This window comes from Lissotriton helveticus, chromosome 8 (genome assembly GCF_964261635.1).
Source record: "Lissotriton helveticus chromosome 8, aLisHel1.1, whole genome shotgun sequence".
NCBI classification, from domain to species: domain Eukaryota; kingdom Metazoa; phylum Chordata; class Amphibia; order Caudata; family Salamandridae; genus Lissotriton; species Lissotriton helveticus.
The window spans coordinates 158671838-158688373 of NC_136069.1; the positions used below are offsets into that span (position 1 = coordinate 158671838).

At 46.9% G+C, this 16536-nt stretch overlaps 1 protein-coding gene across 1 annotated transcript in view; it reads right to left on the reverse strand.

Moving 5' to 3' along the window:
• Positions 1-16536, reverse strand: part of UMODL1 (uromodulin like 1) — a 621262-nt gene that overhangs the window by 569148 nt on the left and 35578 nt on the right. Inside the window, exon 2 of the mRNA XM_078658858.1 lies at positions 2732-2971. Coding sequence (XP_078514984.1) covers positions 2732-2971 — 240 coding nt within the window. The remainder of the gene's footprint in view (positions 1-2731; positions 2972-16536) is intronic.

The window sequence follows — 16536 nt, forward strand, 5'->3', positions numbered from 1 at the left end:
CTCTACGAGTCTAGACGCACCTACAGATAACTTGAAAAAAGATGGAGGAACAACAAAACACAAGAAACCCACGCAACCTTCAAATACGCCATGAACGTGCACCATTTCTCTTCAAAACCACAAAGAAAACCGCCTTCCAAGACAGAATCAATGCCAACGCACACAACAGCAAAGAACTCCTTTCCATCGTCAAGGAGTTCGCCAAGTCCTACAGCAAGACCACAGATGTCCCCTTCCCAAGAACTCTGCAACAAACTAGGCACCTTCTTCCACCACAAGATCAGACAGATCTTTGACAGCTTTGACACCCATGACCCTACCACTTTGCCCGCCACCACCGCACGCACGTAACTATGCCACACTCCAACAGATCGTGCTCAACTAGATTCTGCTAACCACACATGACACACTCAAGGCCATCAAGAACATCCACTCAGGAGCCCCATTGGATCCTTGCCCATACCACATCTTCCATAGAGCAGCCGCCTCCATCCCTCTCCAGCTTCGCCCCACCATCACCTGATCCATTGAAACGGCCACCTTCCCCAATTACTGGATACACGCCAAGATCAACCACCTGCTGAAGAAACTGTCCGCGGATCCGACGGACCTCAAGAATTTCTGACTCATCTCCCTCTTACCCTTCCCAGCCAAGGTCTTGGAGAAGGCCATCAAAGCCCAACTTTCTGAGTTAATTAAAGAGAACCGCGTCCTGTACACCTCCCAATCTGGCTTCCGAAGCAACCACAGCACAGAGACCCCACTCCTCACCTCCACCAATCTGCTCCCTCCTCGACCGGGGCAAAACCAAAGCCCTAATCGTACTAGACCTCTCAGTCACCTCCTACATCGTCTCCCACCGCACCCTAATCATATGACTTTATGACGACAGCAACAGCGACAAGGTATTGCACTGGATCTATTCTTTCCTTACCGGCCAAACACAATGAGTCAGACTACCCCTGTTCCTCTCAGAATATCAGCTGTGGAGTGCCCCAGGGCTCCTCGTTGAGCCTCACCCTCTTCAACATCTACATGGCGCCCCTTAAAGCCATCGTCAGAAGCCATCACCGTCTCCTATGCTGACGACACCCAGCTGATCCTCTCCCTCACCAACAAACCTACAGACGCCAGAATCAAATTTCACAGTGGAATTCAGGCCGTTGCTTCCTGGATGCAAGACAGCTGCCTCAAGCTCAACTCGGAGAGGACCAAAGTGCTCATTCCAGGACCCACCCCTTCAGCCTGAGATGACTCCTGGTGGCCCACCGCACTAGGAACCACTCCCACCCCTACAGACCACGTACGCAACCTCTGCATCATACCAGACTCCTCACTCACAATGAACTGCCAAATCAAGGCAGTATCCTCATCCTGCTTCCATAAGCTCCGCCTGCTCTGAAAGACATTCAGATGGATCCCTACAGAGTCCAGAAAGACAGTCACCCACACACTCATCACCAGCAGACTTGAATACGGCAACGCCCTCTAAGCCGGATCACCCAGCTCAGGAAACTAAAGAACATCCAAAACGCCACAAAAAAGATTGGTCTTTGACATCCCCCACCACAGTCACATAACAACACCTCTGACAACTCCACTAGCTCCCAATCCACAAATGAATCACGGTATAATATACAAGTACCCCGGTACTCTAAAGTGATACCCCTTCTCATGTATAACCTTTAAGTATACTTCATCCGATTATATCAATATATCACTGGCAACAGACAGAGATGGATTTATGCAAAGGACGTTCCTTTTAATTGAAACAGATATTATAAAAGCATCACAATTTTTTATACCGTATCGCATAGTGACTGGTTCCAGGATCTGTGTATCTATGCACCTAAGGTAGTAGGGTGCATTTGTTACCCCGAGTGGCACCACTTGTGATCAAGAAAGTTAAGGATATTGTTTTGTACTGCCCAGTCTGATTACACACTTTTTCTGGGGTGCGATCCGTTAGACATTACTACCGCCTTTTGTATTTTAACAAATGAATCACCTTCAAGCTCCTCACACATGCCTAAAAAGCTCTCTACAATGCAGGACCAGAATATCTGAACCATCGCCTTGCATTCCACACACCCTCCAGTCAACTCCGCTCCGCCCAACTCGTGCTGGCCTCCTTCCCACAGATCCACAAGACCAGAACCGGAGGAAGAACCTTCTCCTACCTCGCCATCAAGACCTGGAACACCCTGCCCCTCAACCTCAGGCAAATAGCATCGTTGACCCAATTCAGGAAGGACCTCAAGACCTGGTTCTTTGACTTAATCTCCACACCCAGATAGATCAGCAGCCCTCCAACCCACCCTCCTCAGCACCTTGAGACCCTCATGGGTGAGTAGCTGCGCTATACATACTCCTGATTGATTGATTGATTACCTTTAAGATTATGACCTGCAGATGAAGTTATGGCATAGTTTGTTGTTTGACAACAATTTTAAGCACATTAAAGTAAGAAATAATCATGTGTGTGTACCTGTGGTGAAAACACAAGAATAAACATACATTGTCTGCATGAGAGACATAGGGGTAGCATGTGGAACTATGATAAAATAAGAAAAAGAAAAAAGAGGGGATTACATTGTCATCGACACCATTTAAGGTGAGTCGAGTACAGTGAGATGTGAATGGTGCGTAAATATGCAAATATAAAATGCTTCTTAATTTTCTTCTTGCCATCCATTACTGTATACATTGATTAAGGTGGTCAGATACTCACATAAGGCACAGTACTGGCCAAGTTGCTCATAGTCCTCACAGCAATCTGTCACCTGCATGGTCTCCGGGACTTCGATCGACCTGTAATCCGTTTGGTAGTGTGTTTTGGTGCACCACCTGAAAGGTATCCATCCACACAGAGCCCTTGTTTCAGACGTTTTTTGATAGGACACAAATTTAATCACGTTTTTCGTCTCTGTGCGGTTGCACAAATGGTAAGAGTCCAAATAGAGCTCTTTGACTGAAAGAGAAAAAATATCTATTTAATGACAAAGAAGAAATCAATGGTTGTTCAGTTTGACTCTTAAGAAATGCACTAGGATAAATTACAGAAATGATCACAAGTGGTAAATGAAATTCTATTACAGAAAGAGCAATACCGTCAAGCTAGCAAGAGGGATACAATTACTAATGTATTATTATTGCATGACTCTTTGAAATCCCTATAGCAATAGATTAGAACCATCAAATTAGATCGGATGAAAGCTGATCTTAAAATGTGAAGCATTTGTTATTAAACACTCAAGTTAATAGGTGGAAGTGTTTTGTTTTACAAAGACACTTTTACTGTCTCTGAAAGTAGAATACATTTCTTGCTGGATATGCTTTTACTAACCAGTAGTGAATTGTACCGCCTTCTGCATTTGTATAGCTGCTAAATTAATAGACATATGTACTCTCTATTGGTTGTATGTTTTATTTCTAATGGTAAAAACCCTAGGTGTTATAGTCATAGAGCCACACAGTGGTACAGTCATGAGAACCAGGTGTAATGCTTAATTGCAATATCACAGGCATCAACACTAAGGAGAACAGTGATCTTAGTAAAGCTATTATTTACCACTGGTAGTAACTTACATCATGAACCCAATTTTACACCAAGACAAACATAACAAAAGCTCCTCTCTCTTAATAAATTCTTTCAGTGTGTAATCATCTTGTGCAGTCATCGCCCCCTTGCTTAACGGTAATCTTCATTACTCCCAGTCCAAGTCTTCCTCATCTTGGTCCTACCTACCCCCTATCTTCCCTATATCAAGTTAGTAGAGTGCTATTGTACCAGGCGGCGAGGTGACCCCAAGGTGGGGAGACAAGGCATAAAATGAGCAAAACAATTGTCTCCAGCAGAGGTAGGACAGTTTTTCTTCAGTATCATGCTCTACAGGGTGCTTGTCTCTCTGAAGGAGTTCTCAAAGTGTGAGGGCTGGTAAGAACAAGGAGGGTATACAGTTAGCATCAGACATTGAAATGCTTTTAAAAAGCCAGAAACTATGTCAAAGTTTTCACCTTTATTGGCTGCTGATTGTATACTTGTATCACTTCTGCGGTTTCATAGTGAGAGTAGAGTTGAGTGGAAACTGAGAACAGGGCAGTGCCATGATTGAGTGGGTGAGGGGGGGTATGCTTGCAGACATAGAGGGGAGATACACAATCCAGTACGGCTGCTCAGGTGCGTCCTTAATTTTATTTGATAAAGACCAAAAGGTCGTTTTAAAAATTGTCACATTTGAGTGGTGAATTTGTGGCTTACAAATTATCAGCTACAATTTAAGAAGAACAAGGTGAGATGCATGTGAGCGTGGGAGTTTACCTGTGGGGCAGTACATGTGTATCCAGGTGTGCACGCAGTTAGTACTATGAAGGGCAATGTGTACTAGACAGAGGGTCTTGAATGTAAGCTGTGAGCCAAATATTACTTTAAGTGCCAGTTTGGAGTGATCAAAAGGTATAGGGTCACAAATTGAAGACAGGTATGGGTGCTTTACATTGAAAGGTTTGACGCTGGTTAATGATGGGATGAGGAATGGCCCAAAGCTCTTACTTGTGTTTCCCGGAATGTGTGCCTCCTCAGGCTCTTATTTCCTGCCAGGTGCAGTACTATAATTACATCTTTTTCACCAGTGATTACTATTGGTACTGAAAGACAATCAAAATGAATCTCCACCATGTAACATCCTAAAATGGTATGTTTTTCCATCAATGGTTTTACCTGTAGTGAAAGACAATCACAATGAATCTCCACCATGTAATATCCTATAATGATATCTTTTTTTCACCGGTGATCAATACTGCTGCTAAAAGACAATCACAATGAATCTCCACCAGGAAACATTCTATATTGGTATGTTTTTTCAGCAGTGATTTTTACTGGTGCTGAAAGACAATCACAATGAATCTTCACCATGTAACATCTTATAATTATATGTTATTTTCACAGGTGATTAATACTGGTGCTGACAGACAATCACAATGAATCTCCACCATGTAACATCCTATAATGATATGCTATTTTCACCAGTGATTAATACTGGTGCTGAAAGACAATCACAATAAATCTCCACCATGTAACATCCTATAATGATATTTATTTTCCCAAGTGCTCACTATTGGTGCTGAAAGACAATCACAATGAATCTCCACCATGTAACATCCTAAATTGATCCACAAGTGGTCACTATTGGTGCTGAAAGACAATAACAATGAATCTACACCATGAAACAACCTATAATGATATGTTTTTTCACCCGTGGTCACTATTGGTGCTGAAAGACAATCACAATGAATCTCCACCATGTAACATCCTATATTGATATTCATTTTCACAAGTGGTCACTATTGGTGCGGAAAGACAATCACAATGAATCTTCATCATGTAACATCTTATAATTATATGTTATTTTCACAGGTGATTATTACTGGTGCTGAATCACAATCATAATGAATCTCCACCATGTAACATCCTATAATTATATGCTATTTTCACCAGTGATTAATACTGGTGCTGAAAGACAATCACAATAAATCTCCACCATGTAACATCCTATAATGATATTTATTTTCACAAGTGTTCACTATTGATGCTGAAAGACAATCACAATGAATCTCCACCATGTAACATCCTAAATTGATATTTATTTTCACAAGTGGTCACTATTGGTGCTGAAAGACAATCACAAGGAATCTCCACCATGTAACATCCTATAATTATATATTTTTTCACCCTTGGTCACTATTGGTGCTGAAAGACAATCACAATGAATCTCCACCATGTAACACCTTATATTGATATTTATTTTCACAAGTGGTCACTATTGGTGCTGAAAGACAATCACAATGAATCTCCACCATGTAACATCCTATATTGATATTTTCTTTTCACCAGTGCTGAAAGACAATCACAATGAATCTCCACCATGTAACATCCTATAATGATATGTTTTTTCATCAATGATTTTTACTGGTGCTGAAAGAGAATCTCCACCATGTAACCTCCTATATTGGTATTTCTTTTCACCAGTGGTCGGTATTGGTGCTGAAAGACAATCACAATGAATCTCCACCATGTAACATCCTATATTGATATTTCTTTTCACCAGTGATCATTATTGGTGCTGAAAGACAATCACAACGAATCGCCACCATATAACATCCTATAATGATATGTTTTTTCATCAATGTTTTTTACTGGTGCTGAAAGACAATCACAATGAATCTCCACCATGTAACATCCTATAACGATATGCGTTTTCATCAATGATTTTTACTGGTGCTGAAAGACAATCACAATGAATCTCCACCATGTAACATGCTATAATGATATACTTTTTTACCTGTGATTATTACTGGTGCTGAATGACAATTATAATGAATCTCCACCATGTAACATCCTATAATTATATGCCATGTTCATCAGTGATTAATACTGGTGCTAAAAGACAATCACAATGAATCTCCACCATGTAACATCCTATAATTATATTTATTTTCACAAGTGGTCACTATTGGTGCTGAAAGACAATCACAATGAATTTCCTCCATGTAACATCCTATAATGATATATTTTTTCACCCGTGGTCACTATTGGTGCTGAAAGACAATCACAATGAATCTCCACCATGTAACATCCTATATTGACATTTCTTTTCACGAGTGATCAGTATTGGTGCTGAAAGACAATCACAATGAATCTCCACCATGTAACATCCTATAATTATATATGTTTTTCACCAGTGATCACTATTGGTGCTGAAAGACAATCACAATGAATCTCCACCATGTAACAGCACTAAACACTTTGCCAATTGAAAAGCTGTGCCCCAGAGAGCATAGGTGAGTACCTTGCAGAGCCTTGTCACTTCATAGCGCCCTCTGCTGCTCTCTTTGAAGCACTCCATCACCAACACCCAAACCCTCTGATTTCATTTTCCACCTGCACCCCGCTAAGCTCCACATACTTGTCCACCTCACCCCTCCCTGCCATCCCGGCACCTCCTTATAATGTAGAACTGTTCTACTACAGAACACTCCATGCTTTGTAGCTCAATCCATGCTTTACAATCTCAAAATATTCATGCACACATACAGTGCATCACTTGCAGCAAATACCGTAAGTTTATCCATAATGCACATCTTTCACAGATACACAGTCTGCCTCTGTCCATATTACCATATTACTGGGTGTTCAATGCTCCACTCGTTATGGCTCTCCTAGATAATTCTATCGAAGATCATGACAGTACCAGATGAAATGCGGTCTCTGCAAACAATGAAGTGATTGAGGCTTGTCATGACCTACATCTTATCCTGCCAGTAGATAACGCTGAGAGCGCAGAAGCCAGTATGGTAGTCTAGTCTCTGAGATCTCGCAAGGTTGGCCGTGTTTCCATGTTCAATGCCACCAACAGGGTCTAGCGCCCAAATTAGACTGTGGTTAGGATGTTCACCAACATTAACAAAATGAAGGAGTGACTAGTGCTAGAAGAGCCCATTTCGATCAGTATTATTTATTTTTAACTGTTCTGATTTAGTGCGTCATCTTAAGTACTTTAGAGTACTTACATATCTTCACTGTTAGAATTGGGGGTCTCTGGTTGGCGCAGGTTTGTACTTGGTACAAGCAGGGACCCTCTCCTCCAAGTCAGGGCAAAGGATTACTCCCAGAAATAACCCCTACTCGCCCTTTAGGTAGGGTGGCGCAAGCAGTCTAGGCTAAACTCTGGAGTACATAGGGTTAAACATTTGCAACATCACACACAATGACCATCAACCCACCACACAATGACACTAGACTGTATTTCTGTAAAAATATCTTCTTTATATATATCTTTAGATCAGGCTTGTAAATACAGTCTTTGCGTAGTTTAAGAAAATGGTTCCAGTTACTCTCTGATTATGCCACAGGTCTTTGTATCAGCGTTAAAAGAATTGTTCTGGTGCTTAAAAAGGGTTGCGGACTCTTCCCTAGTCCTGATACGTTCCTCCAGCAAGAATTTCAATCAGCCAGGGCCTCTCTGCGCCCACGATCGGACCCGGTCTGCCCAATCTCACGCCTCTAGCGGGATCGGCGGCCGGGGAGTCACTGGCAGCCTGACGAGCGCGCTGCACGGCTGTCAGGGGAGGGAGCGGGGGCCCGGGGAGCGCTCACTGCGCGGCTCCGGGGGCTCGGCTGAGGCAGATGGCGGTGCGAGCGAGGTGGGACAGGGGCTCGCACCGCGGGACGGGAAACAGTACCTTTGTCTTTTTGCAGGGGTCGGGTGCAGGCCGGCTCGGTGGTCCACGTCGCGGTGTCTTCCTCCCGAGGTTGGAGCGAGCGGCGGCTCGGCTCTGGCTCGGAGGTTGGCGTTGCGGCGCGGGTCGGGTAGACGGCGACACACCTCAGGTCCTGGAAAAGGGGGGCAGAGCCCCGGGTAGCAGCGTGAGGCGCACACAAGCCTCTCGGGTCACAGCAGATACTTGGCCAAGTCCGTTCTTGCGGTGCTTCGCAGTTAGGCAGGCGGTAGGGACGGTGATTAGGCCAGCGAGGCTGGGCCTTTCGGTGTCACCTGGTGCCGGCCAGTTAGCAGATGCGGTGCTCGGCGGGACGGGGTGCCAAGGGCCTCGTAGGAGGGGCGCAGGGATTCTTTCACGGCGCGCTCCTCTTTCCTTCAGCAGCTGTGTCGATCAGGTTGCTGGCTCACAGCAGCTCCTTCTTCCAGGGGGACAGGGTAGCGCCCACTGTTCCTGGGGCGCTGGTCAGGGGGCAAGTTCACAGCAAGCCCTTGGAGATCTTGGTAAAAGTTTTGGCACAAGGTGGATAAAAGCAAAGTCTTTCAGTCTTTCTTCTCCTGCTCTCCTTCAGCAGCAAGGCACCCACTACAGGCCAGTCTCTTGGGGTCAGAGTCAGTACTTCTCCTTGCAGCTTCCAGGGTCCTTCTCTTCAGGCAGAGCTTCTTCTTTGCGCAAACTGGATCTAATTTACAAGGAGCAGGGCTCCTTCTTTTATACCCAGTTTCTTTTGTTCTAGCAAGCCAGGGGGGCCTCTGCATAACTGCTCCAGTCTCTGAGTACTTGTTGTGGGTACTTCTGGCTTCTGTATTCAGTGTGAGGGCAGGCACATCAGCCGCTCCCCAGGGGGGCGGAGCCGGCATTGTGAGGACAGGGGCAGCCTGAGCACTTTGTTGACAAGCTTCGGTCCTTCCTGGGCCAGGTGCAGGCTGAGTCATCAGTCGCTCCCCAGGAGGGCGGAGCCAGCATTGTGGAGGCAGAGCACAGCCTGATGCATCATTCAGGGGAAACTCCCACCACCCATTAAGGGGTCCTCCTGCTAATCACTACCTGTCAACTCCCAGCCCTGTCACTCACACACACCAGACAGTCAGATCCACATCCAAGCAGAGGCGGGCTGAAATGGTTAGGCAAGCAAATGCTAACTTTCTAAAAGTAGCATTTGCAAACACAGGATATTAAAATAAACTTTACTAAAAGAAGTATTTTATTATTCTGAGTTCAGGCATACTAAACATGAATTTCTACCATGTTCCCTGAGCCTGCTGGGATTATAGAGTGTAATAATTCCAGCAGCCCATCTGGCCTAGAAGGGAACAGGTAGCCTTACAATAGTGAAAAACGAATTTGGCAGTAATTCACTATTAGAACATGCCCCACACATCAGGGCATGTTCTACCTTACACTTACAATGCACCCTGCCCTCAGGCCTACCATAGGGGTGACTAATATGAAGTTAAGGGAAGGTTCAGGGGCTGGCAAGTGTGTGCACTTGCCCAGCCAGCATGACAGTACCAGACTGCACGCAGGTTCTGCAATGGCAGACGCTAGACACATTTTAAGGCTGCTTCTGTGGGTGGCGCAACCAGCGCTGCAGGCCCACTAGCAGTATTGGCATTCACAAGCCCTGGCACTCCTGGTGCACTTTACTAGGGACTAACAGTAAATCCAATGAACCAATCATGGACATCAATCACATGTACACTTTTCAGTAGGGAGAGCATATGCACTTTAGCACTGGTCAGCAGTGGTAAAGTGCCCAGAGTCATTAATCCAACAAAAACAGGTCAGAGAGAGTATTGGAGGAAGGCAAAAAGTTTAGGGATGACCCTGCCAAGAGGCCCAGGTCCAACACAACCCCCTTCCAGCCAAAACGCAGGGTAGACCAATCACCACTGTGATGGGCTTCCCTGCTTAGGGCGATAGAACATGGACCTGGCCCGCAACAGCAGGGGCACACTCCAGTTCTACGCCAATCTGAACCTATTTCAAATCCTCTGTCCATACTCTCAGGGTCCACCCCGCTAATCCATGGGGCACCCTTCTCTTCTTCTGTGGACACCACCTGTGCAGCCTCTAACCTTAACTTGCTCACAGGTGTGTCCCAACAGACAGACATCAAGTCATAGCGGCCACTGACAATAGTCAGAGATGAGACCCAGGCCTCATGCCTCTCAGGGCTCTCAAACCTCTGTGGCATTAGAGAGTGGGGGGCAGTAGCCCCAGGTGCTTGGCACCCTTTGTCCACTCTCCCTCCTGTCAGGTCAGGTATGTCATCCTGGCACTGACCCACCAGCCCCAGGTCTGTACCAGGCGGCTGTACCAAAGACTGGGGTGGCCTTTCCCACACCCGGTCCTCCTCCTTGGGGCTCTGTACCCTCCCACCTGGAGTGGTACCCCCTTCCAGAATTGTCAGGGCACCTGTGGCATGTGACCTGCACAATTGGCCCACCAGTTCAGGGGTGCTATCCTGCAACTGGGGCACCAGGTCAGGGGGGACACCCTGCACCTGGCCCTTAAACCTAGGGTCTAAACCCTCAAGTTGACCCGGGGTCAGAGGCGAGGACTCCCTCCCTCTGCACCCCTTTCCAGAGTACTGCCCACTCCCAACCGGAGTGGTACCCCTAGAAGCGACATGGGCCAGGACACTGATTACAGTGGTCCTGCCCTCCAGGTCAGACAACACCTGACCCTGGCTTCTCAACTCAGGGACCCAACCCTGCAGTTGAACACTTGCCTGGTGCACCAGGACTTCCCGGGGAGCACGCCTGCCCCCCCTGAGGGTGGCACATAACTCATGTGTCGTGCGACAGTCTGCCTGGCACAGATCTCCCAACCCCTGTCCCTCTGACAGTGCGGGAAGATCCCCCAGGACAGAAGTGGTTTCACCCTGGTCATTCACTGGGGACGCAGCCCTGCTGGCTGGCCCCTGACCCACTGGTTCTTCCACTGGGGACTCTTTCCCCCTCTCTCCCCTCTTTCTGGACTTCTGCACCCTCCCAACTGGAGTGGTACTGCCAGTCACCAGAACTACTGGAGCTCTGTTTACAGAGCCTCCACGTTCTCTAGCCACTGGGGGATCTCCCTCAGAGGGGGACTCATCCGGACAGCCTAGGCTCCCCACCTGGTGTTCCCTTAAAGAACCATCCAGGCTCTGAGACTGAGGTTGGGCACTACCGGGACAACACCCATTCTCACTCCTTCCCCTTAAGGACAGGACGTGAGGCCCTACACCCCTCTCACTACTACAGGACCTAGCTGGGCTACTCTGCGCCACTTTCACCACTCTGGGCTGGAAGATACCTGAGCCACTCCCCACAGGATCACACCCCAATGCCTCTCCAGACCCTCTGGAATCCACCACAAGGTCTGCCTCCAATGTGAGCTCCCTGGGGTCAGAGAACTCACTCTCAAACAGGTGTTGGCATAGCTCTGGAAAACTGGGACTTACAATATGCTCTCCCACAATTGGATTACACACGCCCCTAGCAGGGTTAACCAAATTATCCTTCACCTCACCATCCAGCGCCTCACACACATACTCCACACCATTCTTCTGAGACTGGCCAGACAGTAGCGAACTGTCTCTGTCACACAACCCACACTCTTCTGGGTGGTCCTTACACTCACCCACCAGGACCTCAACCATGGGGGAATCCCTCCCACCACTAGGACCATGAACTCCTACGCCAGCTACCCTATTCCCTTCAGGGACGCTGCGCACTACTGGAGCTACCTCATGCCCTTGAACCTCCTGGTGTATGTTAACCCCCTCCAAGTCAGGTGCCATACCTCTAGGTGCGCGCGCTATGCTGTCTGCACTAGATACCTGAATGTTGCTGCCACCATCTGAGCTGGACTCCACCTCCAACTCAGCAAAGCTCAATCTCTGAGCTACACACATTTCTTGTTGCTGGGCTGAAGCCCTCCTGGCCTCAAGCCCCTCGAGCTCCAAGTCAAGTTTCCTCATTCTTAAGTCATGCGCAAGCTCCATTTTCATTTCTTCCAGGGCTAACTTCCTAGATTCTAGCTCCAGTTGGCACTTCAATTTCAGCTCCGCCAACTTCATTTCATGTATTCTGGCCTCCTTCCTGTCCGTCAACTCCTCTGGCGACAGGGCTCTACCAAAATCCATGATGCTTCCTGCTGATCCAGGCATGACTTCACAACAAATGGGGATTCTCTCAGTAAAACATAAAAAAAAAGTCTGTGGCTAAGTTACTGGACTGTCATCACTGTGCAATGGTCAATAGTCAATGTATGGACACTGCAAATGTAAATTCGAGATTCCCACCGCTGCCACCAATGTTAGAATTGGGGGTCTCTGGTTGGCGCAGGTTTGTACTTGGTACAAGCAGGGACCCTCTCCTCCAAGTCAGGGCAAAGGATTACTCCCAGAAATAACCCCTACTCGCCCTTTAGGTAGGGTGGCGCAAGCAGTCTAGGCTAAACTCTGGAGTACATAGGGTTAAACATTTGCAACATCACACACAATGACCATCAACCCACCACACAATGACACTAGACTGTATTTCTGTAAAAATATCTTCTTTATATATATCTTTAGATCAGGCTTGTAAATACAGTCTTTGCGTAGTTTAAGAAAATGGTTCCAGTTACTCTCTGATTATGCCACAGGTCTTTGTATCAGCGTTAAAAGAATTGTTCTGGTGCTTAAAAAGGGTTGCGGACTCTTCCCTAGTCCTGATACGTTCCTCCAGCAAGAATTTCAATCAGCCAGGGCCTCTCTGCGCCCACGATCGGACCCGGTCTGCCCAATCTCACGCCTCTAGCGGGATCGGCGGCCGGGGAGTCACTGGCAGCCTGACGAGCGCGCTGCACGGCTGTCAGGGGAGGGAGCGGGGGCCCGGGGAGCGCTCACTGCGCGGCTCCGGGGGCTCGGCTGAGGCAGATGGCGGTGCGAGCGAGGTGGGACAGGGGCTCGCACCGCGGGACGGGAAACAGTACCTTTGTCTTTTTGCAGGGGTCGGGTGCAGGCCGGCTCGGTGGTCCACGTCGCGGTGTCTTCCTCCCGAGGTTGGAGCGAGCGGCGGCTCGGCTCTGGCTCGGAGGTTGGCGTTGCGGCGCGGGTCGGGTAGACGGCGACACACCTCAGGTCCTGGAAAAGGGGGGCAGAGCCCCGGGTAGCAGCGTGAGGCGCACACAAGCCTCTCGGGTCACAGCAGATACTTGGCCAAGTCCGTTCTTGCGGTGCTTCGCAGTTAGGCAGGCGGTAGGGACGGTGATTAGGCCAGCGAGGCTGGGCCTTTCGGTGTCACCTGGTGCCGGCCAGTTAGCAGATGCGGTGCTCGGCGGGACGGGGTGCCAAGGGCCTCGTAGGAGGGGCGCAGGGATTCTTTCACGGCGCGCTCCTCTTTCCTTCAGCAGCTGTGTCGATCAGGTTGCTGGCTCACAGCAGCTCCTTCTTCCAGGGGGACAGGGTAGCGCCCACTGTTCCTGGGGCGCTGGTCAGGGGGCAAGTTCACAGCAAGCCCTTGGAGATCTTGGTAAAAGTTTTGGCACAAGGTGGATAAAAGCAAAGTCTTTCAGTCTTTCTTCTCCTGCTCTCCTTCAGCAGCAAGGCACCCACTACAGGCCAGTCTCTTGGGGTCAGAGTCAGTACTTCTCCTTGCAGCTTCCAGGGTCCTTCTCTTCAGGCAGAGCTTCTTCTTTGCGCAAACTGGATCTAATTTACAAGGAGCAGGGCTCCTTCTTTTATACCCAGTTTCTTTTGTTCTAGCAAGCCAGGGGGGCCTCTGCATAACTGCTCCAGTCTCTGAGTACTTGTTGTGGGTACTTCTGGCTTCTGTATTCAGTGTGAGGGCAGGCACATCAGCCGCTCCCCAGGGGGGCGGAGCCGGCATTGTGAGGACAGGGGCAGCCTGAGCACTTTGTTGACAAGCTTCGGTCCTTCCTGGGCCAGGTGCAGGCTGAGTCATCAGTCGCTCCCCAGGAGGGCGGAGCCAGCATTGTGGAGGCAGAGCACAGCCTGATGCATCATTCAGGGGAAACTCCCACCACCCATTAAGGGGTCCTCCTGCTAATCACTACCTGTCAACTCCCAGCCCTGTCACTCACACACACCAGACAGTCAGATCCACATCCAAGCAGAGGCGGGCTGAAATGGTTAGGCAAGCAAATGCTAACTTTCTAAAAGTAGCATTTGCAAACACAGGATATTAAAATAAACTTTACTAAAAGAAGTATTTTATTATTCTGAGTTCAGGCATACTAAACATGAATTTCTACCATGTTCCCTGAGCCTGCTGGGATTATAGAGTGTAATAATTCCAGCAGCCCATCTGGCCTAGAAGGGAACAGGTAGCCTTACAATAGTGAAAAACGAATTTGGCAGTAATTCACTATTAGAACATGCCCCACACATCAGGGCATGTTCTACCTTACACTTACAATGCACCCTGCCCTCAGGCCTACCATAGGGGTGACTAATATGAAGTTAAGGGAAGGTTCAGGGGCTGGCAAGTGTGTGCACTTGCCCAGCCAGCATGACAGTACCAGACTGCACGCAGGTTCTGCAATGGCAGACGCTAGACACATTTTAAGGCTGCTTCTGTGGGTGGCGCAACCAGCGCTGCAGGCCCACTAGCAGTATTGGCATTCACAAGCCCTGGCACTCCTGGTGCACTTTACTAGGGACTAACAGTAAATCCAATGAACCAATCATGGACATCAATCACATGTACACTTTTCAGTAGGGAGAGCATATGCACTTTAGCACTGGTCAGCAGTGGTAAAGTGCCCAGAGTCATTAATCCAACAAAAACAGGTCAGAGAGAGTATTGGAGGAAGGCAAAAAGTTTAGGGATGACCCTGCCAAGAGGCCCAGGTCCAACACTCACTGAGAGACAGAGTTCTAGTCATTCTCTTTTTTTTTATTGAGAGTTCATAAAAATAGAATATACATTACAAGACACATTTGAAAATAGAGTTAATACAGTACAGAACACATTGAGACAAAAACGTGTTCAAATTTCATCGTTCAGAAACTTACTTATAAAGTGCAATGTGAATAAATACAGACAATCTGGTCAGGCTGATATTAAAAAGATGTGATTACAGTTAGATGTCGACAGAGAATACACTAGGATTCAATAATGCTCCATAACTTTTCATATTTCTTAAGGGCTCCTGATCTCAATGCATATTTTCTTTACCTGCCCTGGATTCGTAGTAATTTTACCTTCCATGCCTGAAAGGTTGGAACATGATCTGTTTTCCAGGACTGCAAAATAAGGGATTTAGCTATTAAAGAGGCAAAAAAAGGGACTCATCGTATGGAGTATGACTCCAGGAACAGCCTAGGACAGGAATTAAATCATCGAATATTATAGTGGCGTTGAGCTCAATGGAGAGGTATTTTTCTATTTCCTTCCATAATAGCTGAATTTTTGGGCACTCCCAGACAATATGTTTCCAGGTGCCTTTTTCTTCACATCGAAAACATTTGTCGGCGACATGGGGAAAGTTACTGTGAAGGAAAGAGGGGGTTCTGTAAATTAACCACTTATTATAAAATTGCATACGTTTGAAATTAGCGCCGCGGAAAATGGTTTTATTAAATGTATTTATCTTATCCCATATCTGCTGGCTAATTTCAATGTCTTCCCTCTTTTTCCACCTCTCAGTGATCTTACTGGAGGATTCCTGCCCTTTGTTTTCTTTTAGTATTTTAATCCAAATACTCATCTTCTTTTGTATTTGATTATTCAGAGCTGTAGAGATATTTTCTTTATGGAATAGATTTCCTATATCGAGCTCTCTGAGTTTTGGATTGAGCATAAGAAATGACCAGTTCAAAATTGTGTGGGAGTGCTGTATATGTCTAGAAATTTCATCCCAGGACTTCCACCTCTTACCCATAAAGAAGTCTTCGATTTTCTCAAAGCCATTCTCCTTCCAGAGATTTATTATATTATTGTCCTTGCAGCCCTCTTCTCCTAAACTAAGGTTGATTAAATACGTTGTATTGCCTATTTTGGGGATACAATAAAAATTCAGAAACTGAGTTTTCTGTTTAAAAATCCACTGGAGGCACTTATAACGAACTTTCTTTGGATCTTTCGTAATTCTAACCGGGTCAGTGATTTTTGATTCTGACAACATCTTCTTCATAAAACAATTGTCTGCCTCGTGGGTTTCTGAAAAAAACAAACTAAAACTATGATGTGCAAAAGACGCAAAATAATATTCTCTAATATTTGGAAGGGACAACCCTCCTTGTGCAGATGGGAGATATAAAGT